At 36.6% G+C, this 17,352-nt stretch overlaps 1 protein-coding gene across 5 annotated transcripts in view; it reads right to left on the bottom strand.

Annotated features, from left to right (window-relative positions):
• The window catches only part of PTPRQ (protein tyrosine phosphatase receptor type Q), a 114,019-nt gene that overhangs the window by 40,020 nt on the left and 56,647 nt on the right, over window positions 1–17,352 (bottom strand). For all 5 annotated transcript variants that reach the window (XR_007630038.1, XM_050324720.1, XM_050324721.1 and 2 more), the window contains 2 exons: window positions 7,709–8,041; window positions 1,087–1,208 (listed from right to left, as the gene is read on the bottom strand). Coding sequence is in view for 4 of the 5 variants with exons in the window: in XM_050324720.1 (XP_050180677.1) it covers window positions 1,087–1,208; window positions 7,709–8,041 (455 nt within the window). In the remaining variant the exon portion in view is untranslated. The remainder of the gene's footprint in view (window positions 1–1,086; window positions 1,209–7,708; window positions 8,042–17,352) is intronic.

Raw genomic sequence — 17,352 nt, 5'->3', positions numbered from 1 at the left:
AATTGCAGGACTACACATTAGACTCTCTTGTAACTTTTCTGAGTACCTTAAAAATGTTTTGTATTTTTTACTGATCTCCTTAGAAATTTTGATTGCACAAAAATCTCAGCACTAATATGTTGGCATTCTGTAATACTTTTGACAGACTCAGAAACATTGAAAATACACACATAATCTTACTCTCAGAAAATAAAAAGAGCTTTTAAAAGCCTTTAAATAGTTTGAAGTAGTCTTTAATTTTTTGGTTTGGTTTGGTTTGGATTTTTGCTACTATCTAACAGGTTGCTTCAGAAGTTTTGAAACTGCAAACAGCAACTTTTCCTGGACAAAGTCTGGTACACTACTTCCTATTTTTACTGATAGCCCTGTCTGTATAATTTCTGGCAGAACAAGGAACCTACATCCTACTTCTCGTGTGCTTGAACTTAGTTGCATATCTTGCCACAGGGCAGGAAATTAGGTTTATTAATGGTGGTTTTAAGGAGTTTTGTAAGAATAGTAGAGGATGAAAAGAGAAAGGCCACTAGAGCTTTTCTCTAATGTCGGGTTTTTTTTGGTCACAAAGATCAAGGAGAAAGAAGTGTTATTGCTGTGCTACCAAAATACAGCTAATCTGATGGACAGAACACCGAATGCAAAGTGGGAAGTCTAGTTTGACTTTAAAGTTTGCCCTCTGGTGCCATGTAACTTTGTATAAGTCATTTCCTTTTGCTAGGCTGTCCACTTTGGTTTGTAAAATCACTGGGATGAACCTTCCTTTGAACTAAAAAGAAGTCATTATGGTTAGAGAGATGTACACTTCCACAAAGCTCAACTACTGTTTTCCTGTGTACTTTTATAGCTACTTTTTTTTTTTTCTCCAAGAGCTATTACTAGGACACATTTTTGAATACAAAGTAATTAATTTATCTCCCATTAAGAAATTAATAAATCTACAATTAATTCTTCTGTGGAATTCATGTGGAAATAGACACAGTCATTTTTTTTTTTTTCCAAACCAGTTATTTCCGTCCTGTAATTTCTGCTGTGGTATTTACATGATCAAACACCTGTATAACTACCAAGAGTAAAACAGAGTTGCCTTACTGAGGTAACGTCTATGAGGTAGCATGTTGGTCCTGTGATGATGGCAGGTTCACTCCAGGTGATATTAATACTGTGAGGAGACGTAGCTAAAACAGTCACGTTTTCTGGAGGACCATCTGGAGCTGCAGATAAAACTATGCATGTAAATCATGGCCAAAGAAGTACACAAAAAAATAACCCAGTAATTTGTGGCCAATAGAGATCTGAAAATAAATTTTTTTCACACATTTATCATTATACACTTCTTAAATAATTGTAACTTTCTTTTCCATCTCTAAAACATATTGTGTGATTTAGAAACACATCTTTCATTGTAACCACTACGACTTTTCTGGAGTATGAACTGCCTACAACTTCATCTTCAATTGAAACTATAGGATTATTAAATTAAAAGTTTTTTATATTAATTTTACATGATGCAAGCAAAATATATGCAACTATTTAGACAAATTATAGTTGTTTATGTCAAGTGAATCATTCAAAGAGACAGAAATTATGAAAATACCTGATTTTCTGCATGCTAGAAAAAATTTCCAGCAATGTGAGAGAGTACAAGTAGAAATATCTTTCTACATTTCCTTTCAAGTTATTCTTAACATGTTTAGAAGCTCCGGAAAACAAACACAAAAAACGTGATAGGAATTAAAAGAGGGCAAGAACGTTCACGTTAAGAAACGGGATTTCCCTAAAATTTCCTTTTGTCAAGGTGACGTGAATTAACTAGTTATTTCTTACCCATGAAAAAGAAATTAATGAAATCATAATACCAACAACACAGAAGTTCTCAGTAAGTGGTATTACTTTTTCATAATGGCCATTTTAAATATCAGGAAAACAAAACTTGGAACAGAAGTGACAACAGATTTGTAGATAACTTCAGAACTTGGCTCCATGGTACTTTTTTTGGGGTCTACTACAAAAAAAGAGACAACTGTGGTAAGTATCACAGAACAGCCTATTATAGAAGCAGCAGATCTGGACATATTTCTGGAACCTGGGTTCATGGTGCCTTTTTTTTAACCTACACAAAAATATACATATCAGTTACCAGTATGTTATAAAAGCATTATTAAAGTGATCATACCTATTCTAACCAGAAGGTGCAGTTTTGTTTCTAAAACAAAATTAATGCAGGAATATGTAGCTTGCTACCATTAATCATTAGATAAGAGGGGTTAATGAGGAAAAAAATGGAGGGTATAAAAGGCTATTTAGTTTTTTAAGAGGAAAATAGGGTAGGAAAAGGAAAAAACCACAGAACGAAGTATGTAGCTATTGGAATTACATATGAAAGATTAATGAGGAAAATAATAAAACTTTGCACTACAAATTTGACACCATGGCTGCAGAAAAAACCAGGAAGATTTGGGAGTAAATAAAGTGCTATGATGAGTTTGTGGTGTTAGATACAGGAGTCAGATTGCTGTGTTGGGATTAGCAGGAATATAAAAGACTTTATAGGCAGGATCAAATTCAACCATTGGAAGCAGTCCCCAAAAATACTGAATAGCATGGAACAACTGAATGAAGAGCGTAACTGAACAAACTGTGAGAGCACATGAGGGGTGGTGAAAGAGGAGAGTGCTCAGTGAAGGCTGGCTGTCAGGTGGGGAGCTACAACAGATAAAACAAAATACAAGGGCAAACTTCTTCCCTGAAAATTAGAACAAGCACAAATAAAGTTTATTTTCAGGTAATGCATGTCAGACTTGTTGCTCAAACAGTGTCTTTCAGTGTAAACAATGCTTTCAGTAACTATGGCAGTGGTATTTATTAGCTTTACTGCAAAATGAAATTTCTGAAAAACAGTATAAAATTATATTTATAGCTTATTGAGCCTTAGTTTTCAAACCAACCAAGTTTCCAAAGACAATTTTCCATCACTTTTTTATAGAACTAGTGGAGCATTTAATCTCTCAGAATTTTTTTCAGAGGCCGCTTTACATTTATGCATTAGACAACAATGATGTGAAATAATTTTAAAGCATAATCTAATCTACAAATTATCCAACCTGCAGTTATTTAAATGGATAATTTCCATACGTAGTTTAGACTTGATGCATTTTTAGATCTTTGTAATAAAATTCTGATTGAACATGTTATATTTAAGATACTTGTCTAAAATACATCTAAGGGTTAATACCTGGTTCATTTTCACAGTGAACAGTAAAATATCAGACATTAACCAAACCACTTTTAAATGTAGGAATATTTTCTAAAATAATATGTATAATTAGAGAGAAAACTACAAAATTAAAGGTGTTTAACATGTCTTGTGTCTTACAAAAAACGTATTTTTTAAAAGTCTGTTTGATTCAGTGCCACATTCTGATATAGGTTTGCTTGTGAAATTAATCTAGTCAATATGAGGCCATATCACTACACTCTTTCTCTTATAAATCACAGCAATTTACTCAGTAGAAATGACCTAGTCTTATTCTCTCATTCCCCATAATCCAATCACTTCCTCTCATAAGCACTTTTCTCCTGGTTTTCACAATAATGCATTTTCTGTAACTAATAACCATCATTTCCTGATTATCATGCTTCTATCCTTGCACAGGAATGTGGGTCTTATGGAGGTCAGGGTCATCTTTCCCATCCATCTGTGTCCTGGTGCTAAGGCAGCAGTTAAGTGTGTTAGTTTGAAGATAAGCCTGGATAGCCCATCTTTTAGCATAATCCTCAAAAATAAGACTGAATACTCCAGTCTTCTAACAGAAATTCATGGTTGCCAGTTTGGTTAAGATCAGCTCTTTTCTTTTTTTTTTTTTTTTCCCCCACAACAAAAATTAACTGTGTGTTTCAGTTATCTAATTTTATAATAATCCGGGCTACTTTTACCTATATTTAAGCAGCTATATTAGGTCATATTTACTTTCCAGTGTTTAGTTCTGAGGAAATGAAAGGAACAAATTAAAACAAGTTCTCTCAGGCAAAACTTTCCAGAAGAAAGGGCACATCACAAGACATGAAATCTCATTACTTTTCATCATACATACTTTTCATCTTTAATAGTACCAAGTAACTGGGCATCAGCAGAGATTGGGAAAGAAGGTGCTGAAAGGAGAAGCATAAACCTCTGCCCATGCATCTATGTCCAAGTGTTCATGGGATATTCGAACATCTGGGGTTTTCCTTTTTACCTCAGTATATCCTGGCATTAGGAGACTTGGCAGTTTACCAAAAAGCATTGCATTGTGTAACTGTATGAGATCCAAAATGAAGTCAGTGATGTCACTGTCATTCATCTTCCATCTAACACTGACCCTCCACAATTATTTTTCTCTTAGAAAACAGAAGTTTGGCCGATCTTCTTCTCCTTATAAATGCAAAAGTGAAGGTCAGGGTAAGTGCAGGTGTGAGCAAATGAAGTTTTCTTAGCTATGTAAAACGTTTCTTGCTCTTTCCCTTACTGTGACTCAACACTGTGATATTCTGTGCTGGTAACTATATAAATCTAAGTTATGACAAAAATATTCAATCTTTCAGAGTAGATTTGACTCCTGGGTAATCAATCAGATAAGCAATAACAGTGCCATCAAACTATTTTATGAGACAATAGGACAATTCCTGTGAGGATAATCTGTAAGACAGAAGGCTGAATAGGTTATCTGTGTGATGTGAGAACCAGACTGTACTGAACAACCTATAACATTTTCTATGGAGCAACTCTATAACCACACTCAGTACAAAACACTGCCATTATTTTTTGCTTGAAACTTGCAAATGGGTTAAGGAATCTTAAAAGTAATTCCTGTAGGCTTACATTTGCCTTCATAATGAAAAACTGAAAGAAGTTAAGATCCTCACCTTAAGTCACTGGATATTCAGAATTATTAGGTATTTCTGCACTAGCACAACAGTCAAATCCTCAGCACTTGCAAAAAATGCTTAGGATTTCTGTTATGTAATTTTTGCTGCTGTTGAAGTTTCTTTTCTTTATATGCTGGGAAATTAGTCTAACCATTTTCAGCTGAAATGCTGAAACCTCCTGAATATGAATATAATACCTATAATATTTTCTTTAGGTTTGAGAGAAACACAAACTTATGAGCATTCAATGAATTATGAAGAAAATCATTTGACAGTTATTTCATAACCAAGGTAACTTTACCTTCAGGAGAAGCAATGCCTTACAGAGGCATTTCTTGAAAATCAAGCAAAACAGTGGCTAACTTCTGCCCTCAAACCTGCAAACACAACTCCCACTGATTTTATGGGCTAAGTACTCAGGGTATTTTACATAGCAGCTAAGCACCCTTAAGCCCTAACAGACCATGTATATTGGCTGTGTATCAGCAGGCTAATCCAGAGGATGCTTGGCCCTGTCCATGAGGGAAAGGAGAGGGGGATCAACACCTGTTCTCTAGATACATTCTGCAAGGCTGGCCAGTGTACTGTGTCTGTTTGGTTCATTCTAAATTTTTCTTTCCTGCTACAGGCTTTGCAAAAGAAAGAGGGGAACTAAGGTTTTCTTTAGTCTGTTTAACAGTATTTCTAAAGTTTAGTCTTTGCCATGTATGATGTGGCTAGAGAACTGCCATTGCTAAAGATCAGCCACTGCTCAGGAAGGCTCCCAGCACTGCTGAAGCACAATGGAGTTTCCAGCTTGGCTACCCAGCTGTGACATGTCACCATCCTCTTTTTTAACTCCTCAGCTGATTGCCATTACCCCAGGAAAAAAGACCAGCACCCAGCCATGATATCTGGAATAGTGCCCATGCTTCCTTGACTCCACAGAGGTGTGGTTTATAGGCAGCTTATCTCCTGATATGTCACCAATTAAGCTCACACGAAGCTTGTTGCTGCCTACTTCCCTCACCACAGACACAGCCCCAAACACTTGGGCTGGAAGAACAGATGGAACTTTCTTCACTTCTACCCCACAACTTTTAAACTATCTAATAGAGCACCTACTGCTGAGAATGACACTGTACTGGTGTGGAAAGGGCATGTGCAGTCTAATGAGATTTTTATAATTTTAACTACCTTCTTGTCAGTGGGACTGCTAGGAAACTAGTTCTTTCTTAAAACAAATTATCACTGTCTAGAGAGTAAATAATAAAGAGGATTCTAACTTCATGCATTTATATGTGTTTTCATTATTTGCTTTTCTGTTCAGATTTAATCCCCAATTTTTCTAAACTCAATTAACAATTTTTAGAAAACGAGTATTTGCATATGTCAGCAGCTGAATTCTATCAATTTAATAGTAAGGCATCTCCCCAGAGCTTCTGGCTCAAGAATTGCACAACTTCTGTTAGTTATTTTCTGTCCCATCTGAATATATTAGGGTTTTTTTCTTCTTCTTCATTTAAAATATTGCATTGATTTACAGGCAGAGTATCCCCATATGAGTCACTGGACAAAGAAAGTTCATGCACATGAGAATGACTCTGCAGCTGATTCCAGTACTTCTCAATCCAAAGGACTGCTTCTGTGCTTTACAGGAAAAACAGGTTGTTATGGTATTTTCTATCATGGTGTCCAAATCTCTTTGCCTTTTGGGGCTTAGAATTTCTCTATTTCAATTTCTCATCTGCAAATGAAGGGGACAATATTTGCTTACCTAGTAGAGAAATGTGATGTATTTGAAGATAGATGGATTTATTATTGTTCAGTGAGTGCACAGATACTAAAAGAAGCATTACATAAAAGCCTCCTGCATTCACATCAAATGGTTTTAGAAACATGAGTGCAACAAAATCAATATGTGGACCCTTGCGTAATTCCTGGTACACAGTTATTAACGTCCTTGGTATATGCATTATTATTACTTTGTAAGGGGAAATAAGTGAAGGAGTCGTGATTCAGTCAGGCAACTCATGGTGATTCTCAGTTGTCCTATGCAGGCCAGAGGCTGGACCTCAGATATTCTCTGACCTAGGATGGCTGCAAACTGATAGGGAAGGTCATTTGCCCACATGACTACTGCCTAAATAATATATGTTTCACATCCCCTTCTCTCAAATATTAAATGATGACTTATCTGTGACAACTAACTCTTCTCTTACATGGAATCTTCAATCCTCAGCTGAGGCATGAGAGTTCTAATATGTGTCACGGCAATCCTCTACAAGTCACATGGCTAATCTGATTTGCAAACTTCATAGGTGTATATGGTCTTGGAAAGAAATCTCTAACTCCTCTGAAACTATTGCTTAAATTCTATTGCCAGGAACATACATCAGAACTTCAGGAAAGTGTTACAATGTTAATTAGACAGACGTTTAGTCAATTAAAAAAATGAGTACTTTTCATTGACACACGCCACATGTGAAGATGTATTGAAAATGGCTTATCAACCCAAATAAGCCAAAATTCAGACTTACCAAGTCTAGATGTGTAGTATTGCTAAGGATCGAAGTTGGTGTTGGGTAAGCAGTAAATAAAATAGAGCACACAAAAGGCATTAAAATATCGAGAAGTGTTAAGTATGTATACCTACCGCATGATTTATACCATGATATTTCATAGGTGAAGAGTTGAAATAAATCCTTATTAACCTCACCAACATTGTAGGCCTACGAAGAAATAACTTCTACCAAGTGTTCTTTCTTGTTTAGGTGAATATCACATTGTTACAGCATTATGAGACATGGGAGATATCCTTACTTACAGCCAGGAAGTGTTTGTGTTGAAATCCAAGGTGAAGAACTGCCATAACCAACATTCGTACTGGCAGCAACTGCAAATCTGTACCATCTATATTTTTTCAGTCCATACACTGTGTCTTCTATCCAGTCGTTCATCACATTTTCATATAAATATTGATGCATCTCATATTCAACACACTCCTTAGTTTCCCAGTCACTGCAGTGGATGGATTGTAGCTGTGTGGTAATCTTGTAGTTTTGAAAGTAGCCAAGGATAGATTTTGGTGTTCTCCAATTCAAAGTCACACTTGTTGATTGCACATTGGAAAAAACAATATCCCTGGGAGCACTAGGAACTACAGATTAAAACACTTGTAAGACATCTTAATAAGAATGAAAAGTGATTGCAATTATAACCCTTTTATTCAGTGTTGAGAAAAATATTTTAATAAGCATGTCTAAAGACCAAGATTCAACTTCATATGGTTAACAGAAGTAATTCCATTGGTATAAATCCCACTGTACATATATAGGTGCTGTACATTTACAATAGTTTTTGAAATAAAAAATAATACTTCCAGGTGTGGCATGCAGGAGCAAGTTTTGAGAGGTGTGACATTCCTGTTGCTACTTTTGGGGCTATGTCTCAAATGAGGGAGGGAATATCAAGCAAAGTTGGTTTTGGCCTACCCATATCACCTTTTAGTGCTATTGCTAACTGGGCTTCTTCACCTCTCACTTAGAAATATTCATTTCTCTCTCTCTCTCTCAGTAACATATGAAATCCTCATGCAATACCTCGAGGTTTCATAAGTCTCCTGTTTCATATTCTGAATGGAAAGATTCAATACAAACAGTATGTTTGCCTAGCGTTATGTAAGTGCTTTACAAGTTGTTCAGCAAACAACAAATTAAAAGAACACTGACAGAAAGAGTTGAATAAGATCGTAATATGTAGCAAAAAAAAGAAATTTCCCACAAATGCTGCTTCCATTTATTTATATACGTAAGTATATATGAGTATACACAAGTTATATTCATGTCCATGGAGATAGAAGTAGTGCGTGTTGTGTACTCACATACACATGTACACATTTATTCTATCTATACTGAGCCAACAGTGTACTCCCAGCTCTCACAGACTAGATGTAACATATGGTTTTGTGCTATATCACATAATCATACAGTAAGCTAATATTATCTCTAAGACTCTGAAAGATAATACTAATACTCTCTGTGGCAAAAACTGTGCTGACCAATCAGCTCAGAAATCATTTTGTGCACTTAGCTTTAAAGAGTGCTTTAGAGTCTTTGGGGGAAGAGGTATCAGTGGTCAAAGAAAAACACATGATACACCCTCAAACTGAAACTGAAGAAGTCCCAAGGCTTACATAAAGAAGAAAAGCATCCCAGACCAACATTACCGGGGAAGAAAGAGAAAACCTTCCTTTCTGTTTTTGTTCAGCCTTGTGGGAATATCTGATCTCTGCTTTTTTCAGCAACAATATGTTTGTTGAAATCATCAACATATAACAAGCTGAAACTTCTTCACTAAATATGAATATTTAAAATGATGTGTAAATTATGAGTCAAACCAAGCTGTGATGGTGAAAAGGTTGAGAAATTAAAATCCCTTGAAATGAGCCTAAAGCAGGTGGAGTCTGCAGGAGGGGGACCAGGCAAAGAACCGTGGGCCCTTCCCCTGTTCTTCCAGTCAGCTGTCACACAGAAGTACACAACATCACAGCATGCAACAGCCCCATATGCTCCCAACCTGCTACACAGTAGCCAGATACAGAACAAGAACAAACTGTCTAAGAAAAAGTCTTCACCAAAGACAACTTCTATCAATATAACCCATGTTATCAAAATTAAAGTTGTTTTGCTCCGCTGTTATTAGCATAAAGATAAGTACAGAAAGTAGTAACAATACCCAAAACATGCAGTATCATTCTTGCATGTGCACAGATTTGGAGAACTAATACCTAGCTTATTGACTTTCCAAAAGAAATTAGCACTGCAATATTTTCATAAAAAATCTATAAACTGTATTAGATATTTGTTTAAATTACAAGAAAAGGCTTAATTTGACCATTACTTAGTGAAAAATGAAGTCTGAGAAATCCTAAATTGTTACTAGAACACAGTTGTATCTTTCCTCTAAAAATCCCCTACACTATTATAATATAAGCTATTAATATCTGTTAAGATACTGCAAAAAATATTAATCTTACACACTCAATTATGACAATAATAAAATGTGGGATAGAATGGATAAAACTATTGGAGTGAAAAAAGAGTTATCACCCAGTCTCACTCTGAAGTTGAGTTGAAGTATTTTAAGGCCCAATATTCTGTATTCCAGGAATTAAAAAATCAAGTCAGAAATTCAAAAGATATCAGAAGAGGTAAAAATAAAAAGCATTTAAGAAAATTAAATTCTCCTCTTTCTCACTCAGAGGGATTACTATTCTTTTTTTTGATAAGAAATATGACCTCACCTTCACAGACACAACTCCAGGAACTCTTGCTATGATAGGAACAGCCATCACTGGCGAGTTTGGAATAAAAGTGTGAAAGTATGCAACATGAAGATGTAAACAATGGTCTTTAATGCCTCTTAGTCTACCATTACTAACTTCTATCTGCTGAAAACTGATTACTGGGCTGTATTCCAGTACTGAAACAGGGGCTTGCAATGAAGTAGATAGTAACTGGTTGCTTGCTGACTGTTAATAGGAAGTTCATACGGAAATATATACCTTTATACAGAAATATATACCTTCACTCGCTCAAATATGCAGCTGGTAAAACCATGGCTGGCACAACTGCAGTCTCTGCACCTAAAACAAGGCAGGTTAAAGAGGCTAGTCACAGGTATAGAATGAGCAGTGCCCATGTTCTAGACAGCACAGTGGGCTTTCCTTTTTAAGGACAGTACCTTGTTCCCCCAGTTCGAACACAGAAGACATGATAAAGAACTGAGAGTTAGCAATTTAGATGGAAATGATGCTTTGCTTTCATAAAACTAGAAATTATATCAGACAAAATGACAAAACAAACAAAATGGCTCTGATTTGTGGGCTCTCACACAGGCCAAGAGAAGTCTAATAAATCCAGCCTCTATGAGTTTTCCTTGTATTCGGAAAAGAGACAAATTCACTGACAGTGGGGGAAAGAATGGAAGGCTGAGAAATTATTTTTCTTTCTATCTGTACTTTTCCCCACTGACTACAGAGGGAGCCCATTTACATTATCTTCATAAGGCTGAAGGTAATGCCTGTGATTATCCCTGTAAGTAACACTACATGAAAACTACCATTTTTAAAGATAAACTTGCAGGTATCATCATAATAGACAGATTAGACAGCCATTTCTTCTTTCAGACTAAAGCTTTCGTAGCTACTTTACATTGTCATTTTTCCAGTTTACTAAGACCTATACAAACAAAATATTTTGAGCCCACAAAATAAAGGCTCAGCCAGCACAATTCATAATAAAATTGTCTCTGCCAGTGCCTAGACAGACCTTTAAAATGAAACCAGAACCTTAAACATTAGTCAGCTTAAAATCAAGATCATTTTATCTCCTTGCTTACATGGACATATAAAATATGAATATAATCACTCATTAGGACAAATGAAAATATGTGATCTTAATCTGGAGCAAATCGAAGAGGTTCAATCCTAGGACCACAGTGAAGAGGAGTGACACCCAGTGGCACAGTATCTCTTGCGCTTGATGACTGTGTTCACAGACAATTTCAAGACAGCTATGCTATTGGGTTACAGATACAAGGAGGATTACAATTACTCTAGCATGGAGAATCAGATTTCCATTCCTCAAGAATGACTAAAATTCCCCCAACTTTTTCTGTCCACAGATGGTACTGATTTGAACAAACCGTTCCATGCTTCCTAGAGTAATCAAGCAGCTTGTTTAAATTTTCTAAACATGACTTAACTGTGATGAAGCGATCACTGTTCACAGTAAAAATTATCGAAGCCAAAAATCGTGTCTTTGTCAGCTACTATTTCAGATTACATTGGAACTATAAGATACATGAAGACTTACGTAGCTGCTCTTATACACTGCTGCTTAGATATGCTCCTAATGGGAACTTTATTATTAATCCCGATTTTCAGGGAGATGCACTGAAAGATAAGGCAGGAAAAAGGCTGTGCTTGTGGTGTTGTAAGAAACTAATTGTTGGGGACTGTGCCCTGATTAGCTAGCTGGCATTCTTGTGCTAATCCCATGTTTAAATTTCTCAAGAATCATACATAGGATTCCTTGAGTCTCATCACATATCTGATAGTCTTTCCCTATCGTATTATGTTGCATTTGCTATGATTCAGCTAGCTCTGGGAGCAGGGAGTTTTTCTAAGTCTGAAACATTTGGTGCAATGTACTCTACCTAATTTTCCATTTAATAGCTTCTAATTCAGCTTCTGAAAACCAGTCAGGGAGCTGGCAAAGACACTAGCAATGAAATGATGGTGAATTCAGTTGCTGGACTGGAAGAGAAATAAGGTATTTTCAGGTTCACCTACCATTGTTCATATAATGGCTAAATTTCAATGAAAAGTGCCTGAAGCCAGATCTATGTGGGATTTTTAGCTCCTAAAACCTATTTACGTGCCTGAACTCCTACTGAAGTTAACAGAAAGCTAAGTACCTTAATAGAAGTAACTTTCCCAGATCTTGGCCCTGCTTCCTTATTCTTGTCTGGCTGCAATGCTAATCAGCCCTTCCAAAACTGATGGACTGCTCTGAAATTAAGGTTTTTTTGAGAACCTAAATGAAAGGAAATTCCTGGTAGAAAAAGCACTGGTACTGTGCAAAGACTCAGATCAAGTTGAACTTGGCCAGTGGAACTGGTTTAAACTGACAAAAACACTTGCTAGAAAAAGTCTTATTCACAATGCAAAGATAACCTAAGGGCAGCAAAGGACACACACACACACAAATCTACTGAGAAAAGAGAGGTTATGGCTTTCTGTAAAGACTTCTGTGGAAAGCAATGACTACAGCTGCACAGGCCGTGAACAGAAGACGGTAATATGATACGGCATAGTTCCTAACAAAGTTAATAAAAAAAAGTCTGCCTACAGAACAGCTGCTTGTAGCTGGAGTTTGGATTAAAAGAACAGCGGCAGCCTAGAAGTCTGTTGGGTGGTATTAAGAGCATGAATAGGAGGAAAGTGAAGAACAAAGTAGAACAGATAGCAGTGGGCACAGACCAGAAAAAAAGCCTTCAGAAAACAGAAATATCTGAAAAGAAAAGGAATATTCTGTATCGATTATCTCTGTTGGATTTTGAAAGCTTAGTTACCAAATGAGTTCCCTGGGTTAAGCTGATAACCCTGATCACACTAAGTACTAAGCTAGTATAGACTGCTATACTAGATTAGGCGGACTCATCACAATATAAAGTCCTGCTCAGTAGGAATAAGCACATCATGAATAGGCCCCAAGTTATTTTACTAACATAAAAATGCAAAAAACTGTAGGCTATTTTTCCCATGACTCAGAACTGACATAATCAGACATGCTTTAAAGGAACTTGCACAGTTGAGAACACATCTTAAAAGAGCCTCTCTGGACCATGTTTCTTAGACCTTAGCCCATTAGAAAACTCAGTCTAAAACTGTGAGATTTAAGCACTGAAAAATCAAATCCTACAAATCTAGGGAGAAATGTACTCCTTTAAGCTAAAAAGAGAAGTCGTGAAAAGCTGTCACTACTCAAGTCTTGAATTAAATGAGAATATTCAGCTTTCCATCAAACTAAACCAGAGTCTACTTTTCAGTAAACAATGTATTTGATCTGTAAATGCTTTCCATGTTAATTTTGTATTATATGCCACCACCATTTCTTATATACTAATTCACAGTTGCTCTAGTCCCCACAAAAATACTCCTTCATCTATTTTTGTCAACTTGCTTATAAAAATAACATCATTACAACTTCACTGGCAGCAACCAAGTAATCACTGCATTTGTTTAGTGAAGATTTGTCATCAGCATGAAAGCCATTAATTTAAATTTGGACAAAACAACTAATCAGAAAGTGTGAAAAAAATCTGCATTACATAAAGAAAAGTGAGTTAGGGAAAAAAAAATCAGTAATCTTGGAAAGAAGTGTTTCAAAGATTCTTAGTCATGATTCGCTCTGTAATTTTTTGATTATTTTACTTTATTATAATTTGGAAACATGAATTTTCAGCACTGATTGAACAAGTGAAACACACTGCTCTTATCTGCATTAGTGACAGGGGACACCGAATCACTGCCATTACCAATACTGTGGCTCTGCAGTAGGCTCATTCCTCAGGATAACCAGGCCAACACACTGCATTGCACATCATGCTTGAAGCCCTAAGAACCACTTCAGGGTACAGGTTTACACATTATTCCAGTACATAATTTTCTTCAGTGGTTAATGAGGAAATTCATGTAACTCCAACTCAGAGATATCATGAGCTGCCATATACTAAGAAAAGGATTTATGGCTAAGCAAGCAGCATTTCCTTGGATATCCAGAAGGCTTTAAGCCCCTACTATGTTTTGTGCTCCTCACAGACCTTGATGAAAAAAATCCCACATTTTCCAGTGGGCACCTCCATACTGCAGATACAAACCCAGAATCTTCAAAGTTTCCCTTGTGCAGAAATTAAAGACATTTTGTGCACACATAACAAAAGATGATGTTAATTTGCCACCTCCGCACCAAAAGACCTAAGAAACTTTCCCATTACCAATTCTTTTAGGCACTGCTTTCCTTCATGCACACAGCATACTTCTGTGTGTAGTTAGAATTGGCCAGCAAAGTTAAGCTCAGATAAAATTTAAAAATGTTTCCTGGACAGATTTCTATACATATTTCTTTTAAATGTAAGCTGTAAATGAATCTCTGTTTAGTAGAAAACAAATGGTAAGAACTGTCACTAGAGTACAATGGGGGCCTCAAACTTTCCGAGACTCTGTGCTCAGTTATAATATTAAGTATTACTAGCAGTAAGGGCTGGGGGGAGGGGGGAATTACTCTGAGTGTCTTAATACTGCAATCAATACAATTAATATCCTCAGAGAATAATGGAAAGTCTATAAAGAAAAATCCAAATTAAAAAAATTGAAAGTAGCAGTACATTTCTTTATATAATTCATGTTTTGAATACCCTCAAGTGGCTTTTTAATTAGTCTATTTTTATTGTCAACTGAATGTCCCAGACTTGTGAGTTACTGAATCTTCACAGTTTTAGTGTTCCTTTTGGAGAAGTTTCCTACCATTTTATGGCTGTTTTCCCCCTAAAAATTCACTCAACCTTGATAAAATTGCATTTTAATATGTGCAGTATCTTGAAAATAATTCAAGGATAGCTATTCAGTCATAAAATCCTAACTCAGTTATGCATGTGTATGTATACTGTATTATCTTTCATTTCCTTTATAATGTATTTAATCACAAATTAATACTACCACTATAGAGCTGACATGTAGCCTGGCAGAGGTGGTATACCATGACAATGGAACTAGATTGGGCACAAAACACTATTAATCTCCTCATAAATTTAATCTTCATGATTCATGTTTAATTGTACCCAGATATGAACAAATTTACCTCAAAAAAAGGCAAATAATCTTGCTAAGAATTTAAAGGTCAAACACTATGCAGTGGGACACTGAGCCAAATTTGATTTCACTTTATGTCAGAAACAAATGCATTGACAGTGACTCAGTTCTGGCTACATACTCTGTGACTAATCTTAGGCCACCATAAATAAGAAGCTGACAACAGCTATTAAACTGTTTCCATTCCCATCCATGAATCTCCAGTTCCTAGTATCCAGTCACCAGAAAACAATTCATGCAAACACACAGTTAAGGAAATGTCCTAATAATAACTAATTTGTTGTAAATATGACTAAGCAACAACAAAACTAGAAAGGGTCTGTGCAGCTTATGTGACAAAAAATACATGTATTGCAGTATAAATCCTTCACTTAGGAAAACTCCAGTGATAAGACACATAAGACACATGTTGTTACAAACTAAAGACTGGTGTAGTTTTTTTTCCTTGCTAGTACAGCTCTTTATAACATAGACCACAAGAGACTGCTAGTCTTGTTCTCAAGCCCAGGCTTAACCCACAGCTTTCTCAGTCTTTCCTCAAGCACTAATTAATAGCCAACACCACATTTTGTATAAATCCCAACCATTACCTTTCTCAGGTGCCAGGTTTCTTTAACAATACTGGAAGCCTTTTCCTTATCCTCCAAGACATAAACCACAGGGCAAACCTCCTGTTCTCTCTACCACAGGGTAACAACCCTCTTATAAGACTAACTTCAAGTCCGAACACCATTCCTAGGTTCAGTCTTGCTCAAGCTCTGAGTTGGCTGTTCAGCAGCCCCAATTTAAAAGAAAGGTCTGAGGGTTATGACTGTATTTAAGAAGTGTACTGAAGTGCATTAACATGTGTCCACATTCAGCACAGCAGCTAAGCTCACTACATTACTTCCAGCCAAGTGTCAGATAGGAGTATGCTCACATCTAATATTTAAACAATACCTTTTCAAAAGTGGACTTTGCACCCTGCTGACAAACAGCAGTTTCTGAGCAAACAAGAGAATAGATGACCCAGGTAGAAGTCTTAAATTGCCAAGGAGCTGGACAGAAGGCCACCAGCAGGGATCAGAAAATGGCAGCATTTTTAGGGAAGCTGTTGATGAAGAAGCCAATTTAGAGTGAACATTTTCATCAGAAATAGGTATGAGTGCCACCTCGTACTTCAAATAAGGGATGTGGTGAGGCTGCAATGGGATGGACTGTAGCATGAGGACAGGTGGCCATCAAAGTACATCCCTGGCTATTTTCACAATGTTGGCCACACTATGCTAGCAAGGGGCTGCCCTGCTTGTCCTTGTTTGGAGCTCAGCCATTTGGTCTGGAACCGAAGCAGTAGTAGTTCAGCTGACAACACAGACGTGATGTAGATTGATCCAGACATGCACATCCATAAGTCTAATTTTAAGAAGTGTGGAAATCAAAGCTCATAATGGGACACTAGGTCTTTGTGAACAGGAGGGATCCAAAGGAGGTGCATGCCACTCAGGAAGTTACCAACAAGAAGTCCAAGTGTAAGGGTAAGTCTGATCTCCTCCAAGTTCAGATGTCTGATTCGAGTCTGCATAGCAAAACTGCTTCCTTCCACTTGTCATCCAGAACATAAATCTTTTTGCTGACACAGACTCTGTATTTAGCATTTGACAGAACTGAGAAAACTTACTCTTTCAGTTGAAATATATGTGAGAATGAGTGCTGCAACTCACCTTTTAAATTTTTCAATAACTCAGTAATGAAATTATTACAAAACCTAGGTTTGGTTTCTAAGCATCAGGGGTAGAGTTGTGCTCCCCCATCCCACCTTGTTTCCTTATCCAGATATTCTAAACTAGAGACCTCCTCAACTCCACTGCATAAATTGGTGTCTCTGAAGAGAATACAAGAAAAAAAACTGTCGTGGTTTTGCCCAGCCAGCCAGCCCCTGGGGCTGAGTATGATTTTGTCCAGGTGGATTTTCAGACAAGAAGCCAATCAAAACTCTTAGTGACACCTTTGCTAATTACATATTTAAGAAAACGGAAGAGAAGGTTGTGGCGCAG

Source organism: Myiozetetes cayanensis, unplaced genomic scaffold, assembly GCF_022539395.1.
Source record: "Myiozetetes cayanensis isolate MyiCay16 unplaced genomic scaffold, myiCay2020 scf3, whole genome shotgun sequence".
Taxonomy (NCBI): domain Eukaryota; kingdom Metazoa; phylum Chordata; class Aves; order Passeriformes; family Tyrannidae; genus Myiozetetes; species Myiozetetes cayanensis.
Note: the sequence above shows the minus strand (reverse complement) of the source record. Positions and strands in the feature narration are given on the sequence as shown.